Source organism: Chiloscyllium punctatum, chromosome 28 (assembly GCF_047496795.1).
Source record: "Chiloscyllium punctatum isolate Juve2018m chromosome 28, sChiPun1.3, whole genome shotgun sequence".
In the NCBI taxonomy this organism is placed as follows: domain Eukaryota; kingdom Metazoa; phylum Chordata; class Chondrichthyes; order Orectolobiformes; family Hemiscylliidae; genus Chiloscyllium; species Chiloscyllium punctatum.
In genome coordinates, this window is record NC_092766.1 from 12,963,613 (window position 1) to 12,985,949 (window position 22,337).

Here is a 22,337-nt window from a genome sequence, read left to right on the forward strand (position 1 = left end):
ATTAACAGCCTTGCGATAATACAGGAAATCCTCTGTTATCCACAAAGTTACCTCTCCGCGCCAAAACCAGTGTAACAAAGATCAACTTGTGGGGTCAGGAAATGTCTGCGATTTTTGACTGAGATCCGCACTCATGTCTTTAATCGTCCACAGGAGTTTCTCAGGAATGGAACCCTCGGATATTCAGGGAGGTGACTCGAATTGCCTTTTGGAAGGTCGTATTGCAGTATTCCTGCTCCCTCAGCGGAGTCCGGGCTGGTAACGAGGGAGGGAGGCCCTGTGCCATCTTGATTTTGACAAGGCCTATTCGATCTGGGATTGTCAGGGTGGGGTTGTGTTTGTTTTTACGGCTACATTAGGTGGGGGGCAGTGAGGGAGGGTGTCAGAGATGGCATTGGTCAGGACCGGCCATTAACCCTTCCCGTTCTCTTTTCCCTCTCCACTTTTGCAGCATTACCGTTATGTTGGCAAGTCAGGAGACCACTGGGGAACATATATCGCCAGCGAGGCACCGCTTCTGCTCCATGACGTGGCACTAGTGGACCCCAGCGACCGGTAAGTTAGCGTCTGGTGGTGGTGGAAGGGTGGGACAAGGGGGGCCGCGTCAACGGGGGCATGAATGTTGTCTTCCGACTTTCTCGTCTGTTGCCCCACCCCTCCCCTCCCTCACAGGAAGCCGACGACGGTGGACTGGAGGTACACGGAAGAAGGAGAGAAGGTCAGGGTGTCTACCCGCTCCGGGAGAATCATTCCCAAACCCGTGTTCCAGAGGAGAGACGGGATTGTGCCAGAGCAGTGGAAAGGCAAGTCGTTCTCCACCCCTCCCCAACCCATGTCCCCTTCCTGCTCAACACAACCACACACTCTCCCTAACCCTCACCGATCCCTCATCCTCCATATCACAAGGTTCAAGCCATCCCCACCCTGTCTTCAGTCAGACTAAGGTCAATGAGCCCCAAGATCTCCAGGATTAACTACTGTCGTTCCTCCTGAACACTTTCGTATTAGCACCAGTGCTTGCTACACAGAACCACAGCAAGACTGGGACACCGAGACACTTGAGGAAGGGGCTGGTCAAAGCTGAGCGTATTTTTGAAGAAGTCAATTAAAGAGACAGGGAGTGAGTGGAGTTCAGACTTGCAGGAGCACAGAGATGGGGAGAAGTTCTGGGTGTAGGTTTGCTCACTGAGCTGGAATTTTATTTTCAAACGTTTTATCACCATACTGATGATTCCTGTTTTCTATTTATATGTTTGGGTTTCTTTGGGATGGTGATGTCATTTCCTGTTCTTTTTCTCTGAGTGGTAAATGGGGTCCAAATCAATGTGGAAATCATGTCAAAACCCGCTAATAGGGAGAGGATGTAGGGGCTGGAGGAGGGTGACAGGGATCGGGACGGGCTGGAGGGGGGTGACAGGGATCGGGACGGGGCTGGAGGGGGGTGACAGGGATCGGGACGGGCTGGAGGGGGGTGACAGGGATCGGGACGGGCTGGAGGGGGGTGACAGGGATCGGGACGGGCTGGAGGGGGGTGACAGGGATCGGGACGGGCTGGAGGGGGGTGACAGGGATCGGGACGGGCTGGAGGGGGGTGACAGGGATCGGGACGGGCTGGAGGGGGGTGACAGGGATCGGGACGGGCTGGAGGGGGGTGACAGGGATCGGGACGGGGTGTAGGGGGCTGGAGGAGGGTGACAGGGATCGGGACGGGGTGTAGGGGGCTGGGGCTGGAGGAGGGTGACAGGGATCGGGACGGGGTGTAGGGGGCTGGAGGAGGGTGACAGGGATCGGGACGGGGTGTAGGGGGCTGGGGCTGGAGGAGGGTGACAGGGATCGGGACGGGGTGTAGGGGGCTGGGGCTGGAGGAGGGTGACAGGGATCGGGACGGGGTGTAGGGGGCTGGGGCTGGAGGAGGGTGACAGGGATCGGGACGGGGTGTAGGGGGCTGGGGCTGGAGGAGGGTGACAGGGATCGGGACGGGGTGTAGGGGGCTGGGGCTGGAGGAGGGTGACAGGGATCGGGACGGGGTGTAGGGGGCTGGGGGAGGGTGACAGGGATCGGGACGGGCTGGAGGGGGCTGGAGGAGGGTGACAGGGATCGGGACGGGGTGTAGGGGGCTGGGGGAGGGTGACAGGGATCGGGACGGGCTGGAGGGGGCTGGAGGAGGGTGACAGGGATCGGGACGGGGTGTAGGGGGCTGGGGCTGGAGGAGGGTGACAGGGATCGGGACGGGGTGTAGGGGGCTGGGGCTGGAGGAGGGTGACAGGGATCGGGACGGGGTGTAGGGGGCTGGGGCTGGAGGAGGGTGACAGGGATCGGGACGGGGTGTAGGGGGCTGGGGCTGGAGGAGGGTGACAGGGATCGGGACGGGGTGTAGGGGGCTGGAGGAGGGTGACAGGGATCGGGACGGGCTGGAGGGGGCTGGAGGAGGGTGACAGGGATCGGGACGGGGTGTAGGGGGCTGGGGCTGGAGGAGGGTGACAGGGATCGGGACGGGCTGGAGGAGGGTGACAGGGATCGGGACGGGCTGGAGGGGGCTGGAGGAGGGTGACAGGGATCGGGACGGGCTGGAGGAGGGTGACAGGGATCGGGACGGGCTGGAGGGGGCTGGAGGAGGGTGACAGGGATCGGGACGGGCTGGAGGGGGCTGGAGGAGGGTGACAGGGATCGGGACGGGCTGGAGGGGGCTGGAGGAGGGTGACAGGGATCGGGACGGAGTAGAGGGAGCTGGCAGAGAAGAATTTTTGTCTGGTTTTTGGGTGATGACAGAAATTGGGAAGGGTGTAGGGGAGCTGTATCTAACCCCATGCTGTCACTGGCCTGAGAATATTTGATGGGGAGGACAGTGCAGAAGGAGCTTTACTCTCTGTATCTAACACTGTGCCATATCCCTTTGGGTTGGATTCAGTGGAGTTCACCCTCTTGCTAACCTTCCTGCTGTGATTGTGTTCAGATGGGCCAAAGGACAGCAGTGTTGAGGATGTGCTGGAGAAGACATTCACACCTGTTCTGAAAACCTTTGAGGAAGACGTGATGGAGAAAATGGGAATAAACGAAAGCAGCAGGCCTCCGAAATCATACTGGTACTAAAACCCATGAAGGACATGCTGGTGCCTGGGGAGATGAACAGCAAGTGACAGATTGTATGCAGTCACACGGGGAATGGCTAGTTTACCCTTGAGCTAGCTGTATTTAATTAATTCTGTGAAATTAAAGGACTCATTCTTATTGTTCCTGTCCACGTGTGACCTTGGATTTCAGGGACAAGCTGGAAATCTTCGCCTCTTTCCCAGCTGAGATTTCAGTGGGATGCAGTAGCCATTCACAGTGTAAGTACAGACTCGATTGGCCAAAGGGCCTTCTCTGTATTGTACGATCAGCTCAGGCTGAGTGCTGTTAATGGAGGGGTAACGTTGACCAAGTATGACAGTGTGGTCTCTCAAATACAGGTCACTGGTGTGCATCCAGTCCTGCACTTTAACCTATTTTCAGGCCTCGTCTCTTTGATGAATCTGTGTCCCCTTGGAGGTCATAGTCGTACTGGTCAACAATGTGGAAATGGACCCTTTGGCCCAACCTGTCCATCTTTTCACCCTTTATCTAGTCCATATTCCTCCATTACCTATCCTATCCGTGTACTTACCTCTACCACTACTGTTCCAGACCCTCACCACCCTCTTGTGTGAAACAACTGCCTCTGACAGACCCTTTTGTATTAATTGGGAATGGGTTGAAGGGATATGGAGAGAAGATAGGAAACTGGGTGTGAGAAGCTGATCAGCCCTGATCGAACGGTAGGGCAGACTCGATGGGCCAAATCCTGCCCCATATCTTATTAAGTTAGACTCCTCCTAGCCTGGGGTAAAGCTATGTATGCCTGTCATGATTTTATAGATCTCTCTAAGGAAGAAAATGTCCCAGCCTAGCCATATAACTGAAACCTCTCAGCCCAGGCAGCACCCTTGTAAACCTTTTCTACATGCTTTCTGGTTTAATAATACCCTTTTCTATTATTGGGTGACTAGAACTGCACATAGTACTCCCAATGTGGTCTCACCAACAACTTTGTACAGCTGCAACAATTATCATATTCTTTTTGAGATAAAGAGCCCAGAACCGATTGCAAAAGGCTTTATGTACATATCTTTTTATTTTAAGTCACTCATCATCGTCACTGGCTGGGCCCAGCGTTTACAGCCTGTCTCTAATTGCCCTTGAGAAGGTCGTGGTGAGCTGCCTCCTTGAATCGCTGCAGTCAGTGGGCTAAATGGATGCAACTATCACTCCATCAACTCGTTGCCAAGGCCGAGGTGACAATTTGTCTTGAGTGGACTTTCCTGATCACTTTTTGAGGAGGGGGGCAGTTAATGGAGTCACATGTAGGCCCAGACTGGGTCAGGACGGCAGAGCTCCTTCTCCCATTAGTGAATTTCAACAACAGTTCGCCAGATTCACAACGATGGCTGCTGAGACTGGAGTTTCATTAAGTATTTAAAGTCCTCTCTCTGCCGTGGTGGGAACTGAACTCCTGTCTGAGGATCTGAATTACTCGCAAATAACGGAACCAGCAGGTTTTAGTAGGATGGGAATCTTTGTCTTCCCTCGCTGCTCTGACTAATGAAATGTCCCCCGTATGCGTTGCAGAAGTTATCGTGTCAAATGGCCATAGAAAGAGTCCACACAGGCTGAGTTCACACCAGCTCTCTCCACCCCCACTGTCTCTGTGGAGGCCGTGGTGCAATTTGCTCTCATTGTCAAAGGAACCTGAGATATTGCTGTCACATGCAGACACAGGGACAGCGGTCTCCAGGGTGGGTTGAAGTTCACGACGGTGGTCAGGTACAGCCGGCACCCTCTTCCAGGCAGGTGAGGAGGTCACTGACTCGCCGGTCACCCTTGGCCGCCACCAGCACAAAGTTCCTGGGCGAGAAGGTGGGATCAAACAGTGGGATTACCTTGCACTGGAAGCCTGCCATGAGAATTTAAAACATCGTTTCAGACACAGCTGAGAGAGAAATGTAGGGAACAGGAGTAGGCCATTCGGCCCTTCCAGCCCAGTCCCCCACTCCCGCTTTCTCCCCCATACCCTTTGACCCTTTTAGTCCGAAGTTAGGTAAATTACTTAACCAATTCCTCTATGGGGTGAGGGGAGAGACCAGAATAAAGTGGCCCTGTTGTAGGAGGGGTAGTACTAAGCTAGAGAGAGCTCAGAAGAGATCTACTAGAATGTTACTGGAAATGGAGGGTTTGTGTTATAAAGAATGGCTTGGACTTTTGTTGTGGAGTTGAAGGTGTTGTGTGACTGACTGCAGGCACAGTGTGTGCTGGATAATTTGAAAGTGTAACAGTTGAGATGAAGCTCAGACACTGAGTTGTTTACACAACAATTTGAATTCAACCAGTTTAAACTATGCCCCAAAATACTAAAACTCAATCAAATCTGAATTTTACTGTTTTGACAACAACACACCAATGAGATGATCCAATGTTTTGGGTATAAAAAACAGGCGTTTTGAACAGTTAATGAGAGAGACTGATAGCACCTACTGCCGTACAGACTGCCCGCTGACCATCTCTATAAAAGGTGCCTTTTCACATGAAAAATCTGTGCAACAGAAGACTGAAGACAACCCAGCAAGATATCAAGGAAGATCGACACCACTGTCTGCTTTTGAAAATTGATTTGGAGTAAATTCTATTGGGCTTTCTCGGATCAGTATATTGTTATAGAGTGGGAGGTAGCTAAATTGTTAAGACATAGGAGTCTTACAGTGCAGATAATTGGTTAATGTTCTCTTTTGGAGTTAAAGAATAAATTGTTATTTTTTTCTTTAAATAGTGGAATTTGGGTAGTTCTCTGTCACTCATACTTCAACAGATTACAAGACAAGGTATTTCTGTGTATGTTTGGTTTAAATTAGCAGAAGGGTTTACCCTGAGTTGTGACACTTTCTTCAGTGGAGACTGATGGGTGACCTTATAGAATTTATAAAGTCATGAGGGGTATACATAAGGTGAATGGTAGGTGTCTTTTCCCTTAGGGTGGGGCATTTCAAGACCAGGGGGGGTAGGTTTTTAAGGTGAGAGGGGAAAGTTTTAAAAAACAGATGGGGGCAATCTTTTTTTATATATAAGTGGTTTATGTGGAATGAACTTCCTGAGGAAGTGGTGGGTGTGGGGACAATTACAACATTTAAAAGGCATTGGGATAAGTACATGAGCAGGAAAGGGTTTGGAGGGATATGGACCAGGAGCAGGCAAGTGGGACTAGTTGAGTTTGGGATTACGGACTGGTTGGATTGAAGGGTCTGTTTTCATGCTGTGTGTCTCCATGAGGAAATTCAGTCAGGTGGGTGGTTGGGAAACGTTGAGCTGGTAACATCTCGGAGTGGGGGGGGGGGGAGTAGTGGGTTGAGAGGTGATTTGATCGTGAGGTGGTCGAGATGGATTTGGGGTGGGGGGGGCAAACTCTTCCTACTGGGGGAGGGAACGAGAGCCGGAAGAAGGCGGATTCAAGGTGAGGGGTTAAAGCAGCATTGGCGGTGGCTGAAAAGATAGTCACCAGCGGTAAGACCAAGGGATGGACAGCAGGTACAATATCGGGCTTGCCAAAGAGAATCTGTAATTTAATTTCTTTGTTCACGGGACATGCTGATCACCGGTGTTTACCGCCCATCTCAAAGAGTCACAATTTAGAGTCAACCTGTGGTCAGAGCTCAGATTGGATCAGGACAGGAGGTCACCTTCCTTGAAAGAGATGGGGCGGAGGTTTGTTGGATGGTTACCACAAGGCAGCCTTTTAACAGCGGTGACATAGACCCTGAGGATTGAAATCAGGCTTCCAGCTGGAGCTTTTTATTCCCAAACTGGACTGCTTACTCTGGAACGGGTTCAAACCCACATCCTCCAAAGTGGTGTTCCGAGCCCAGTGAGGTTACCACTATCCTAGGGCAGGCCAGGAATAGGAGAGAGTTGCCCCGGGCAACGGGTGGGGAGCTAGCACAGGTGAGATGGGCCAAACAGACTCGTGCCTTGCAGGCCGTCTGCGATTGGACGAGACAAGTTTGTCTCGCACTCCCAACTGGCTTTATTGGTGACCATCTGACAGCTTTTATCCCATGGGGACATGGATATTGGCCGTCTGTGATCGATGGGTCAATGTGTCCTGTACCACCCTTCACCTTGAGGGTGGAAACATCTTCTCCCCACGGCGGACCTCAAGTTCCTGATGTAACGGGACGACCCCGCTCGCACTTCCCACGTGGGCCGGGGGAAGCTGACCACCCCACACCCCTTATCGCGTCCCCTCCCCCGCCCACTCCTCACCTTGCTCCTTGAGGTAGATCACTCGGTCCAGGAGGATGAGGGTCTCGATTGCCGGGGCCAGCACCAAGCAGAGGCAGAAATACGCCAGCACCCTGGCCTCCTGCGCCAGCATCGAACTCACCAGGTCAGAGTCCCACTGGGCATCAGCGTCCAGGCCCAGTCTGCGCAGGCCAGCTCGGGCATAGCTGGGTGGGGAGTGGAGGAGGAAGAGGATCAAAGTTACAGAATCCCTGACAGTGTGGAAGCACACTATTTGGCCCGAGTTCACGCCGACACTCCAAAGAGCAGAGCACCCAGACTTACCACCTACCCTCGCCCTATAACCCTGCATTCCCCATGGTCGATCCACCCTAACCTGCACATCCCTGGACACTATGGGACAATTTCCCACGGCCAATCCACCCTAACCTGTACATCCCTGGACACTATGGGACAATTTCCCATGGCCAATCCACCCTAACCTGTACATCCCTGGACACTATGGGACAATTTCCCATGGCCAATCCACCCTAACCTGTACATCCCTGCACACTATGGGACAATTTCCCACGGCCAATCCACCCTAACCTGCACATCCTTGGACATTATGGGACAATTTCCCATGGCCAATCCACCCTAACCTGCACATCCCTGGGCATTATGGGACAATTTCCCATGGCCAATCCACCCTAACCTGCACATCCCTGGGCATTATGGGACAATTTCCCATGGCCAATCCACCCTAACCTGCACATCCCTGGGCATTATGGGACAATTTCCCATGGCCAATCCACCCTAACCTGCACATCCCTGGGCATTATGGGACAATTCCCCATGGCCAATCCACCCTAACCTGCACATCCCTGGGCACTACGGGACAATTTCCCAATGGCCAATCCACCCTAACCTGCACATCCCTGGGCACTATGGGACAATTTCCCACGGCCAATCCACCCTAACCTGCACATCCCTGGGCACTATGGGACAATTTCCCACGGCCAATCCACCCTAACCTGCACATCCCTGGACACTATGGGACAATTTCCCATGGCCAATCCATCCTAACCTGCACATCCCTGGGCACTACGGGACAATTTCCCACGGCCAACCCACCCTAACCTGCACATCACTGGGCACTACGGGACAATTTCCCACGGCCAACCCACCCTAACCTGCACATCACTGGGCACTACGGGACAATTTCCCACGGCCAACCCACCCTAACCTACACATCCCTGGGCACTACGGGACAATTTCCCACGGCCAACCCACCCTAACCTACACATCCCTGGGCACTACACGACATCTCCTACAGCCCCTACACCCCCTCCCTGTCTATGTCACCTCTTCCCGCCCCTACACCCCTTACCTGTCACCTCCTACCTATCTCAATTACCACCTCCAGCACCCACACCCCCTCCCTATCTGTCACCTCGTCCAGACCTGACAAACATCCGAGACCTCTGGGCTCCTCCACCTCTCACGGGTCCTTATTGAGATGCCTGACTCGAGGGCAAAACTGTTGGGCTCTAGAAATCCCTGATTAATTTTTTCCCCTCCTCAACGTCACCACTTCAATGCTCAGACATACTCCCCACATTTCGCCCGAATGTGACAATCCTTGGCTCACATTTTCCCTATGCCACCATTGAGAGACAGAGAGAAGACTGTGTGTGAGATAGAGAGAGTGCATGTGTGGGAGAGAGTATGTGAGAGAGAAAGAGTGGGTATGTCAGAGAATGTTTGTGTGTCAGAGCAAGAATGTGAGAGAGAGAAAATGAGTGTGTGAGAGAGAGTTTGTGTGCAAGAGTGGGTGCATGAGTGAATGTAACAGTGAGTGTGTGTTTGTGTGAGGGGAGAGCCCGCCCCCACACCCCATTTCATTTTAAATTGTGTGAACTTTCCTGGCGACACAGGATAAAGGGGGTGTGTGGTGGAGGTTTCTTACTCTTCGAACGAGAGGAGGTGAGCGTTCCTGGGCGTCTGCACGCCGGGCCGTTTGAGTGAGGGGTCGATCTTCCTGATGATGGTCTCGAGGGTGGCGCGATAGCAGTGTACCCTCAGGCCGGTGCTGCGCTGTTTCAGCCGGCCTGCGTAGTCCTCAATGGCGTGGCACGCCAGCTCTCGCAGTTTGTAGGGCAGTCCGTGCCCGGGGAGACCCCGCACCCAGGTGCTCATGGGGTACCCGCTCTCGGCAGTGCTCCCAGTGGTGACCTTCATGTAGCAGCAGGAGACAGCGGTGACCCCCAGTACTCTGGGGCACTGGGCGAACTGGCGCAGGGCAGTGGGGCCCAGGTCCCCACAGGCATGGAGCCCCGTCAGCACAAAGGGGCTCCCCTCCAACCCTGGGCTGCCCTGTGCCTCCAGAAGCTGGAGCAGGTCCTCCTCAGACGCCCCACTGCCAACACGGCCCACCAGATGATGGGGGAGGAGTTGGCCAGTGACCTCTTCGTCCGGGATATCTCTGCGACACTGCAAGGGGATGGGGGCGGGGGGAACAGAGATCATGTCAACGTCCCACCGGTCTGACACACAGACACACACATCAAACAGCAAGGACAAACCCTCTCCCCACCCGAGCCTTCAATGGGATACAGATCCAGGCACCTTGCCAGTTCAGAGGAGTTACTGTGATCTGGACTCTTCTCCCGGGTTGCTAGACAATGCCCAGTGTGTCACTGGGGATTCTAGGCAATGCCCAACATGTTACTGGGGTTGCTAGGCGATGCCCATCGTGTCAACAGGGTTGCTAGGAGATGCCCAGTGCATCACCAGGGTTGCGAGGCAATGCCCAGCATGTCACTGGAGTTGCTAAGCGAAGTCCAGTGTGTCACTGGGGTTGCTAGGAGATGCCCAGCGCGTTGCCGGGGTTGCTAGGAGATGCCCAGCATGTCATCGGGGTTGCTAGGCAAAGCCCAGTGTGTCACTGGGGTTGCTAGGAGATGCCCAGCGTGTCATCGGGGTTGCTAGGCAAAGCCCGGTGTGTCACTGGGGTTGCTAGGAGATGCCCAGCGTGTCATCGGGGTTGCTAGGCAAAGCCCAGTGTGTCGCCGGGGTTGCTAGAAGATGCCCAGTGTGTCATCGGGGTTGCTAGGAGATGCCCAGCGCGTCGTTGGGGTTGCTAGAAGATGCCCAGCGTGTCATCGGGGTTGCTAGGCGAAGCCCAGTGTGTTACTGGGGTTGCTAAGAGATGCCCAGTGTATCTCCGGAGTAGCTCGGAGATGCCCAGTGTGGGCCCGCCCCCACCCCCTTGCTGCTCTTCCTATCCCTCCCTTCCCCTCCTCACCTCCAACTTCCTTGCAGCTTCCTTTCGCAGGCTCAGGAGCAGCTCACTGTCAAACCTTGTGGCTGCTGTGACCAGCTCCTCTCCGGCTTCCACCCCGGTGACGCGCAGCCCGTGTCCGAACGCCAGGTAGCGAGACAGGTGGCCCTGGGACCCGAGTGGGGGGGGGGGGGGTAGGGGTAAAGGGTGGAAAGTGGAAGACAGTGTCAGACAGAGTGCTCCATACACCGTTAAAACTCATTCACCTTCACCGGTTTGGGTCTGCATTTATTGTCCATGGATCCAAACAGCGACCACCGAGCCAAGGTCGCTGGCCGTTACAACACGTCTGGTTCGCTGATGCCCTTTCGGGAAGGGAATCTGCCACCCATACCCGGTCTGGGCTTACATGTGACTTTGCACACACATTGTGGTTGACTCTTAGCTGCCCCCTGGGCAATTAGGGACCGACAATAAACACTGGCCCAGCCAGCGATCCCACATCCCATGTACGGATAACAAAAATAACATCTCCAGTCAGACTGCAGTAATGCTCAGCTCGAGCCAAGGGAAGGAGATGGCCTCATCGGATGGTTGCTCAAACGTTACTCCCCAGAGACCCAGATATTGTTCTTGGAATCCAGGTTCGAACACCAACACGACAGATTGAATTCAATAAACACCTGCAATTCGGAGTCCAGTGACGACCAGGAATCCATTGCCAACTGTTGGGAAAAAACCCCATCTGGGTCACTAATGTCCTTGAGTGAAGGAAGCTGCCATCCTTACCTGGGCTGGCCGACATGTGACTTCAGGCCCACACGCATGTGGTTGATTCTTAACAAGTCAGGGATGGGCAATAGGATACTGGCTCAGTCAGCGACACCTCAGTCCCATGACCGAATTACAACAAAAATGTGTAGGTGGCTGGTTATTTGACAGGGGTATGCCTCGCTGAAGGGTCAGATCGCACACGGGAGTCTACTTAAACCTCGAGGGAGCAGCCATGATGACAGCGAGGACATGTTCTCCCACCTCCTCCCCTCCCCTCACCAGCCCCACTCTAGAACGTGCGGGTCTCAGGGTAGCATTCTGCACTGAGGTGAGGACACATTTCTTTGGAAATCACCACCTACCCACATCCCCCCCCACCACCACCCCCCCCCCCCCCCACCCCCACCCCTGGAGGGGGTGACAGAGATAGGGAGGGGGTGTAGGGGCTGGAGGGGGTGACAGAGATAGGGAGGGGGTGTAGGGGCTGGAGAGGGTGACTGAGATAGGGAGGGGGTGTAGGGGCTGGAGGGGGTGACTGAGATAGGGAGGGGGTGTAGGGGCTGGAGGGGGTGACTGAGATAGGGAGGGGGTGTAGGGGCTGGAGGAGGTGATAGAGATAGGGAGGGGTGTAGGGGCTGGAGGGGGTGACAGAGATAGGGAGGGGGTGTAGGGGCTGGAGGGGATGATAGAGATAGGGAGGGGTGTAGGGGCTGGAGGAGGTGACAGAGATAGGGAGGGGGTGTTGGAGAGGGAGGGGATGATAGAGATAGGGAGGGGGCGTAGGGGCTGGAGGGGGTGACAGGGATAGGGAGGGGATGTAGGGGCTGGAGGAGGTGGCAGAGATAGGGAGGGGATGTAGGGGCTGGAGGAGGTGGCAGAGATAGGGAGGGGGTGTAGGGGCTGGAGGGGGTGATAGAGATAGGGATGTTTGTCGAGATGGGGGTGGGGAAAATGCTCCTAAGGGGTATGAAACTAAGAGTGCAGAACATGAAAGGAGGCAGAAGAGGTGATCGGAACTCACTGTGAGGCTGGACATGAGCAGTTTTGGGAGATAGCCAGGAATACATTCCAAAGGGTGAGCCTGGAGGGAACAAAGGGCCGAACAAGGGCTTCCGTAGTGGATGAGCTGAGACAGGGTCGAGAAAATGCAGATGGAAGCAGACGTGCCCCAGTCCCCCAGCATGATGTGGATTACTGTACCTGTCCAGACCCAACATCCACCACGTGCTGACACCCCGTGGCATCACACAATTTCTTCACCAGCTGTCAGGGAACACAACAAAACAGCAATTTTAATAACTTTCTGCTCATGCCACCGCAATTTATATTTCACACTCTGCATGCCATGCGCTGGCTAGTCAAGGCTGTACATCTGACAATGCCTTCAGCTAACCCCACACCCTCCTGTATATTAAATTCGGGCAATGCCAGTGTCAGATTAGTCAAACTCTCTACAGGTTCATACAGCAGAGGGTCTTCTTGGTCCATCAGATCTGCGCCCAGTCTATCTACACTGATCCCATTTTTGAGCACGTGGCCCGGAACCTCAAATGTTATGACATTTCCAGCGGTCGTCCTTGGAGATTGTGAGTTTTCCTCCCTTCATCACCCTCCCACAGGTGGTACATTCCAGACCCCCGCCACCCTCTGGGTGAAAGAAATCTTCCTCAAATCCAGTGAACCTCCTGCCCCTCACCCTAAAAAGTTAGGACCCCTCACGACTTGACCATTGGGACTGAGAGGAACAGCTACTCCCTGTTCACACGAGTCAGTCTCCTCAGGATCGGTCAGGCAATTTGTTCCCTGCTCCAGAGAAAACGACCCAAGCTTATCCAGTCTCTCTTCGTTGTTAAACATCTCCATCTCAGGCTGCAACCTGGTGAATCCCCTTCCAGAGCAATCACTGCCTCCCTGCAGCACAGAGACCAGAACTGCATACGGCTGACGCCTGACCAACGCTGCGGACGCTTCCCGACGCCTCTCTCTCTCCCGCATGCCCCCCCAACATCGCAGCCCCCCTCTTGGCGATATCGGGTGCTTCCGCCCTCCTCGTCCTCTCCCCGGACAAACACCAGCCGCGCCCACTCACCGCACCCAGCCTCCGGATCTCGTGCTGCTTCTTTGGCTTCACGTGCTTGCGGAAAGGGTGGCTCAGCATCGAGCTCTGGCACCCGTTGGCCCAGGGGTCCTCCGGCTGGTGGCTCAGTGCCGTGGCCAGCGCGGACGGGTCGCTGCTGCGGGGATGGCGGGAGAGGGCCAGCCCGTGAGCGGAGGCCCGGAACGCCAGCAGAGAGAGCGGCCACACCGACTCACGCCTGGGGAGGCAGACAACAGCGAGGGAAAAGAGAAAAGGTAAATGTTTTACCACCTTGATTTCTTTGTGAGGCTGCAGGCACTGGCAATTTTTGAAGTCCCACAAACCCCGTCTGATTCATTAAAACAACAAAAGGACAAAACCTAGTTTTCACATTGCAACTCTCAGCTGACAGAGAGTATTCAAACAGAGCCCGGTCTACAGAGAGTAATCAAACAGAGCCCGGTCTACAGAGAGTATTCAAACAGAGCCCGGTCTACAGAGAGTATTCAAACAGAGCCCGGTCTACAGAGAGTATTCAAACAGAGCCCGGTCTACAGAGAGTATTCACACAGAGCCCGGTCTACAGAGAGTATTCAAACAGAGCACGGTCTACAGAGAGTATTCACACAGAGCCCGGTCTACAGAGAGTATTCAAACAGAGCCCGGTCTACAGAGAGTATTCAAACAGAGCCCGGTCTAAAGAGAGTATTCACACAGAGCCCGGTCTACAGAGAGTATTCAAACAGAGCCCGGTCTACAGAGAGTATTCAAACAGAGCCCGGTCTACAGAGAGTATTCACACAGAGCCCGGTCTACAGAGTATTCAAACAGAGCCCGGTGTACAGAGAGTATTCAAACAGCGCCCGGTCTACAGAGTATTCAAACAGAGCCCGGTCTACAGAGAGTATTCAAACAGAGCCCGGTCTACAGAGAGTATTCAAACAGAGCCCGGTCTACAGAGAGTATTCAAACAGAGCCCGGTCTACAGAGAGTATTCAAACAGAGCCCGGTCTACAGAGAGTATTCAAACAGAGCCCGGTCTGCAGAGTCTATTCAAACAGAGCCCGGTCTACAGAGAGTATTCAAACAGAGCCCGGTCTACAGAGAGTATTCAAACAGAGCCCGGTCTACAGGGAGTATTCAAACAGAGCCCGGTCTACAGGGAGTATTCAAACAGAGCCCGGTCTACAGAGAGTATTCAAACAGAGCCCGGTCTACAGGGAGTATTCAAACAGAGCCCGGTCTACAGAGAGTATTCAAACAGAGCCCGGTCTACAGAGAGTATTCAAACAGAGCCCGGTCTACAGAGAGTATTCAAACAGAGCACGGTCTACAGAGAGTATTCAAACAGAGCCCGGTCAACAGAGAGTATTCAAACAGAGCCCGGTCTACAGAGAGTATTCAAACAGAGCCCGGTCTACAGAGAGTATTCAAACAGAGCCCGGTCTACAGAGAGTATTCAAACAGAGCCCGGTCTACAGAGAGTATTCAAACAGAGCCCGGTCTACAGAGAGTATTCAAACAGAGCCCGGTCTACAGAGTGTATTCAAACAGAGCCCGGTCTACAGAGAGTATTCAAACAGAGCCCGGTCTACAGAGTGTATTCAAACAGAGCCCGGTCTACAGAGTGTATTCAAACAGAGCCCGGTCTACAGAGAGTATTCAAACAGAGCCCGGTCTGCAGAGTCTATTCAAACAGAGCCCAGTCTACAGAGAGTATTCAAACAGAGCCCGGTCTACAGAGTGTATTCAAACAGAGCCCGGTCTACAGAGAGTATTCAAACAGAGCCCGGTCTACAGAGAGTATTCAAACAGAGTCCGGTCTACAGAGAGTATTCAAACAGAGTCCGGTCTACAGAGTGTATTCAAACAGAGCCCGGTCTACAGAGAGTATTCAAACAGAGCCCGGTCTACAGAGAGTATTCAAACAGAGCCCGGTCTACAGAGAGTATTCAAACAGAGCCCGGTCTACAGAGAGTATTCAAACAGAGCCCGGTCTACAGAGAGTATTCAAACAGGGCCCGGTCTACAGAGAGTATTCAAACAGATCCCGGTCTACAGAGAGTATTCAATAGACAATAGACAATAGATGCAGGAGTAGGCCATTCAGCCCTTCGAGCCTGCACCGCCATTCAATATGATCATGGCTGATCATTCCTAATCAGTATCCTGTTCCAGCCTTATCTCCATAACCCTTGATTCCACTATCTTTAAGAGCTCTATCCAATTCTTTCTTAAATGAATCCAGAGACTGGGCCTCCACTGCCCTCTGGGGCAGAGCATTCCACACAGCCACCACTCTCTGTGTGAAGTAGTTTCTCCTCATCTCTGTCCTAAATGGTCTACCCCGTATTTTTAAGTTGTGTCCTCTGGTTCGGCACTCCCCCATCAACGGAAATATGTTCCCTCCTGCCAGAGTGTCCAGTCCTTTCATAAGCCTATACGTTTCAATCAGATCCCCTCTCAGTCTTCTAAACTCAAGGGTATACAAGCCCAGTCGCTTCAGTCTTTCCGTGTAAGGCAATCCTGCCATTCCAGGAATTGACCTCGTGAACCTACGCTGCACTCCCTCAATAGCCAGAATGTCTTTCCTCAAATTTGGAGACCAGAACTGTACACAGTACTCCAGGTGTGGTCTCACCAGGGCCCTGTACAGCTTCAGAAGCACCTCTTTGCTTCTATACTCAATCCCTCTTGTTATGAAGGCCAGCATGCTATTAGCCTTCTTCACGACCTGCTGTACCTGCATGCTTGCCTTCATTGACTGGTGGACAAGAACACCCAGATCTCTCTGTACTGCCCCTTTACCTAAATTGATTCCATTTAGGTAGTAATCTGCCTTCCTGTTCTTGCCACCAAAGTGGATAACCAGACATTTATCCACATTAAACTGCATCTGCCATGTATCTGCCCACTCACCTAATCTGTCCAGGTCACCCTGTAATCCCCTAACATCCTCATCACATTTCACCCTACCATCTAGCTTTGTGTCATCAGCAAATTTGCTAATGTTATTGCTGATACCATCTTCTATATCATTTACATATATTGTAAAAAGCTGCGGTCCCAGCATGGATCCCTGCGGTACCCCACTGGTCACTGCCTGCCATTCCGAAATGGAGCCGTTAATCACTACCCTTTGTTTCCTATTAGCCAACCAATTCTCTATCCAATCTAGTACTTTGCCCCCAATCCCGTGCGCCCTAATTTTACTCACTAACCTCTTGTGTGGGACTTTATCAAAAGCTTTCTGAAAGTCCAGGTACACCTCATCCACTGGATCTCCCTCGTCCATCTTCCGAGTTACATCCTCAAAAAATTCAAGAAGATTAGTCAAGCATGATTTCCCCTTCATAAATCCATGCTGACTCTGTCCTATCCTGTTCCTATTATCCAGATGTGCCGTAATTTCATCCTTTATAATAGACTCCAGCATCTTTCCCACCACTGAGGTCAGACTAACTGGTCTATAATTTCCTGCTTTCTCCCGCCCACCCTTCTTAAAAAGTGGCACAACATTAGCCGCCCTCCAATCCTCAGGAACCGACCCCGATTCTATTGAACTCTGGAAAATAATCACCAGCGCATCCACGATTTCCCGAGCCACCTCCTTCAGTACCCTGGGATGCAGGCCATCAGGTCCCGGAGACTTATCAACCTTCAGACCTAACAGTCTCTCCAACACCAAATCCTGGCAAATAGAAATTCCCTTAAGTTCAGGTCCTTCAGCCACTGTTACCTCAGGGAGATTGCTTGTGTCTTCCCCAGTGAACACAGATCTGAAGTACCCATTTAATTCCTCTGCCATTTCTTCGTTCCCAGTAATATATTCCCCTGCTTCTGTCTTCAAGGGCCCAATTTTTGTCCTAACCATTTTTTTGCCTTGGACATACCTAAAAAAGCTGTTACTATCCTCCTTTATATTTTTGGCCAGTTTACCTTCGTACCTCATTTTTTCTCTGCGTATTTCCTTCTTACTAATCCTCTGTTGTTCTTTAAAAGCTTCCCAGTCCTCCGTTTTCCCGCTTATCTTCGCTAAGTTATACTTTTTCTCTTTTAACCTTATATGTTTCTTTACTTCCCTCGTCAGCCACGGCCGCCCATGTCTCCTCCTGGGATCTTTCTTCCTTTTAGGAATGAACTGATCCTGCATCTTCTGCATTATACACAGAAATATCCGCCATTGTTCCTCCACGGTCTTCCCTGTTAAGGTATTGAACCATTGAACTTTGGCCAGTTGCTCCCTCATAGCTCCATATTTCCCTTTATTCAACTGAAATATTGTCACTTCAGATTGTACCCACTCCCTCTCAAATTGCAGATTGAAGCTTATTGTATTATGGTCACTACTTCCCAATGGCTCCTTCACTTCAAACAGAGCCCGGTCTACAGAGAGTATTCAAACAGAGCCCGGTCTACAGAGAGTATTCAAACAGAGCCCGGTCTACAGAGAGTATTCAAACAGAGCCCGGTCTACAGAGTCTATTCAAACAGAGCCCGGTCTACAGAGAGTATTCAAACAGAGCCCGGTCTACAGAGTCTATTCAAACAGAGCCCGGTCTACAGAGAGTACTCAAACAGAGCCCGGTCTACAGAGAGTATTCAAACAGAGCCCGGTCTACAGAGAGTATTCAAACAGAGCCCGGTCTACAGAGAGTATTCAAACAGAGCCCGGTCTACAGAGAGTATTCAAACAGAGCCCGGTCTACAGAGAGTATTCAAACAGAGCCCGGTCTACAGAGAGTATTCAAACAGAGCCCGGTCTACAGAGTCTATTCAAACAGAGCCCGATCTACAGGGAGTATTCAAACAGAGCCCGGTCTACAGAGTCTATTCAAACAGAGCCCGGTCTACAGAGAGTATTGAAACAGAGCCCGGTCTACAGAGTGTATTCAAACAGAGCCCGGTCTACAGAGAGTATTCAAACAGAGCCCGGTCTAAAGAGAGTATTCAAACAGCGCCCTGTCTATTCAAACAGCGCCCGGTCTTTTCAAACAGCACAGTACCCAGAAAGAGGTATATAAATGCACATCATTCTCTCTGAAACCATTCCATACCCAGCACAGGGTCCTCGTTCAAGCAGCAATGCCGCGAGCTGTGGGGCAGTCAGTTTGGACAGTGTCTCCCTCCACGATCGTGGCACTTTCTCCCACAGGTTTTCACTGAAAAACTCCTGTGAAATGGGACAGGCAGCGGGAGACAGGGTGAAAAAGAGAAACACAAACTGAAATATTGTCTGCGTGGCATCCATTGGGGTCAACATGCCCACTCAACAGCACCTTATCCCACACAATAAAAATTGTTGCTCCCATTTTAATCTGCATTCTGGCTGCTATTCTGAAGCGAAGGGTTAGGGGCGACACTTTGACCCCATTATCTCCTTGATTTTGCTTCAGGTCCAGAGAGTGCAACACAAGGGAATGAGGATAAAAAGTAAATAGTATCCTTATAATCAAGATTTTTGGGTAATAGCTTGCTACTTGGAAAAAGCCAGAGGCGCCCCCAACCCCACTCCTATCCTGGTAAATCTCCCTCCGCCCCCACATAGCCCTCTGGCAACGTGGATTCGGTGAATATATCCACCCCGTAAGGCCCATTGTCCAGCAGACACTCATGAGAACCCTCATGGCTCAATATCCCCCCATGAGGACCCTCCCGGTTGAATAACCCCCTGTGAGGACCCTCACTGTTCAATATACCCCCCGTGAGACCCCTCTCTGTTCAATATCCCCCCCGTGAGACCCTCACTGTTCAATATCCCCCCATGAGGACCCTCACTGTTCAATATCCCCCCGTGAGGACCCTCAATGTTCAATATCCCCCCGTGAGGACCCTCACTGTTCAATATCCCCCCCGTGACGAACCTCACTGTTCAATATCCCCCGTGAGGACCCTCACTGTTCAATATTCCCCCGTGAGACCCCTCACTGTTCAATATCCCCCCGTGAGGACCCTCACTGTTCAATATCCCCCCGGTGAGGACCCTCACTGTTCAATATACCTCCAGTGAGGATCCTCACGGGAGAATATTGAACCTTGAAGGGCCTCACGGGGGGATATTGAACAGTGAGTGTCCTCAGCGGGGGATATTGAGCAGTGAGGGTCCTCACGGGGGGATATTGAACAGTGAGGGGTCTCACGGGGGGATATTGAACAGTGAGGGGTCTCACGGGGGGATATTGAACAGTGAGGGTCCTCACGGGGGGGATATTGAACAGTGAGGGGTCCTCACGGGGGGATATTGAACAGTGAGGGGTCTCACGGGGGGGGGATATTGAACAGTGAGGGGTCTCACGGGGGGATATTGAACAGTGAGGGGTCTGACGGGGGGATAGTGAACAGTGAGGGGTCTCACGGGGGGATATTGAACAGTGAGGGGTCTCACGGGGGGATATTGAACAGTGAGGGGTCTCACGGGGGGGATATTGAACAGTGAGGGTCCTCACGGGGGGATATTGAACAGTGAGGGGTCACACGGGCGGTTATTGAACAGTGAGGGTCCTCACGGGGGGATATTGAACAGTGAGGGGTCACACGGGGGGATATTGAACAGTGAGGGACCGCACGGGGGGATATTGAACAGTGAGGGTCCTCACAGGGGGATATTGAACAGTGAGGGTCCTCACGGGGGGGATATTGAACAGTGAGGGTCCTCACGTGGGGGATAGGGGATATTGAACAGAGAGGGTCCTCACGGGGGGATATTGAACAGTGAGGGTCCTCTCGGGGGGGGATATTGAACAGTGAGGGTCTCACGGGGGGGATATTGAACAGAGAGGGGTCCTCACGGGGGGGATATTGAACAGTGAGGGTCCTCACGGGGGGATATTGAACAGTGAGGGGTCTCACGGGGGGGGATATTGAACAGTGAGGGGTCTCAAGGGGGGATATTGAACAGTGAGGGTCCTCACGGGGGCATATTGAACAGTGAGGGTCCTCTCGGGGGGATATTGAACAGTGAGGGGTCTCACGGGGGGGATATTGAACAGTGAGGGGTCTCACGGGGGAATATTGAACAGTGGGGGTCCTCACGTGGGGGATATTGAACAGAGAGGGGTCTCACAGGGGGGATATTGAACAGTGAGGGGTCTCACGGGGGGATATTGAACAGTGAGGGTCACAGGGGGGGGGATGTTGAACATTGAGGGTCCTCACCGGGGGGGGGGGGGGGGGGGGGGGGGAAGAGACGTTGAACACTGAGGGTCCTCACCGGGGGGGGGTGGGGGGGGAATGTTGAACAGTGAAGGTCCTCACCGGGGGGCTATTGAACAGTAAGGGGTCTCACGGGGGGATATTATACAGTGAGGGGCCTCACAGGGGGATATTGAACAATGTGGGGTCTCACGGGGGGGGGGGGGGGGGGGGGGGGGGATGTTGAACATTGAGGGTCCTCACCAGGGGGCTATTGAACAGTGAGGGGTCTCACGGGGGGATATTATACAGTGAGGGGCCTCACGGGGGGGATATTGAACAGTGAGGGTCCTCACGGGGGGGATATTGAACAGTGAGGGGTCCCACGGGGGGGATATTGAACAGTGAGGGGTCTCACGGGGGGATATTGAACAGTGAGTGTCCTCACGGGGGGATATTGAACAGTGAGGGTCCTCACGGGGGGATATTGAACAGTGAGGGGTCTCACGGGGGGATATTGAACAGTGAGGGGTCTCACGGGGGGATATTGAACAGTGACGGGACTCACGTGGGGGATATTGAACGGTGAGGGGTCTCACGGGGGGGATATTGAACAGTGAGGGGTCTCACGGGGGGATATTGAACGGTGACGGGACTCACGTGGGGGATATTGAACGGTGAGGGGTCTCACGGGGGGGATATTAAACAGTGAGGGGTCTCACGGTGGGGTGGATATTGAACAGTGAGGGGTCTCACAGGAGGATATTGATCAGTGAGGGGTCTCACGGGAGGATATTGAACAGTGAGGGGTCTCACACGGGGGGATATTGAACAGTGAGGGTACTCACGGGGGGATATTGAACAGTGAGGGGTCTCACGGGGGGGATATTGAACAGTAAGGGGTCCCACGGGGGGGATATTGAACAGTAAGGGGTCCCACGGGGGGATATTGAACAGTGAGGGGTCTCACGGGGGGATATTGAACAGTGAGGGTCTCACGGGGGGATATTGAACAGTGAGGGTCCTCACGGGGGGGATATTGAACTGTGAGGGGCCTCATTGGGGGGATATTGAACAGTGAGGGGCCTCATTGGGGGATATTGAACAGTGAGGGGCCTCATTGGGGGGATATTGAACAGTGAGGGGCCTCATTGGGGGGATATTGTACAGTGAGGGGTCTCACAGGGGGATATTGAACAGTGAGGGGTCTCACGGGGGGGGATATTGTACAGTGAGGGGTCTCACAGGGGGATATTGTACAGTGAGGGGTCTCACAGGGGGATATTGAACAGTGTGGGTCCTCACGGGGGGATATTGAACAGTGAGGGGTGTCACGGGGGGATATTGAACAGTGAGGGTCTCATGGCTGGGGGATACTGAACAGTGAGGGGTCTCACGGGGGGGGGGAGGGGGGGGGGGGAGGCGGGGGGGACATTGAACAGTGAGGGGTCTCACATGGGGATATTGAACAGTGAGGGTCCTGACGGGGGGATATTGAACAGTGAGGGTCCTCACGGGCGGGATATTGAACAGTGAGGTGTCTCACGGGAGGATATTGAACAGTGAGGGGTCTCACGGGAGGATATTGAACAGTGAGGGTCCTCACGGGGGGATATTGAACAGTGAGGGGCCTCACGGGAGGGATATTGAACAGTGAGGATCCTCACAGGGGGATATTGAACAGTGAGGGGTCTCACGGGGGGATATTGAACAGTGAGGGGTCTCGCGGGAGGATCTTGAGCAGTAAGGGTCCTCACGGGGGGATATTGAGCAGTGAGGGTCCTCACG

At 53.1% G+C, this 22,337-nt stretch overlaps 2 protein-coding genes across 5 annotated transcripts in view; one reads left to right on the forward strand and one right to left on the reverse strand.

Annotated features, from left to right (window-relative positions):
• The window catches only part of mrpl24 (mitochondrial ribosomal protein L24), a 9,269-nt gene extending 6,038 nt beyond the window's left edge, over positions 1 to 3,231 (forward strand). The window contains exons 2-5 of the mRNA XM_072548753.1: positions 154 to 258; positions 414 to 555; positions 673 to 803; positions 2,954 to 3,231. Of these exons, the coding sequence (XP_072404854.1) occupies positions 154 to 258; positions 414 to 555; positions 673 to 803; positions 2,954 to 3,090 (515 nt within the window). The 3' untranslated portion in view covers positions 3,091 to 3,231. The remainder of the gene's footprint in view (positions 1 to 153; positions 259 to 413; positions 556 to 672; positions 804 to 2,953) is intronic.
• A 1,454-nt stretch (positions 3,232 to 4,685) lies between these two features.
• mettl25b (methyltransferase like 25B) overlaps positions 4,686 to 22,337 on the reverse strand; it is a 378,445-nt gene continuing 360,793 nt past the window's right edge. For 2 of the 4 annotated variants that reach the window (XM_072548937.1, XM_072548938.1), the window contains exons 2-8: positions 18,476 to 18,591; positions 13,431 to 13,656; positions 12,542 to 12,604; positions 10,592 to 10,735; positions 9,254 to 9,777; positions 7,327 to 7,511; positions 4,686 to 4,969 (exon numbers count right to left, since the gene is read on the reverse strand). In XM_072548937.1, coding sequence (XP_072405038.1) covers positions 4,836 to 4,969; positions 7,327 to 7,511; positions 9,254 to 9,777; positions 10,592 to 10,735; positions 12,542 to 12,604; positions 13,431 to 13,656; positions 18,476 to 18,591 — 1,392 coding nt within the window. In that variant the 3' untranslated portion in view covers positions 4,686 to 4,835. Of the gene's footprint in view, positions 4,970 to 7,326; positions 7,512 to 9,253; positions 9,778 to 10,591; positions 10,736 to 12,541; positions 12,605 to 13,430; positions 13,657 to 16,639; positions 16,875 to 18,475; positions 18,592 to 22,337 lie in introns of those variants that run through there. The other 2 variants (XM_072548939.1, XM_072548936.1) reach the window with 2 other exon arrangements.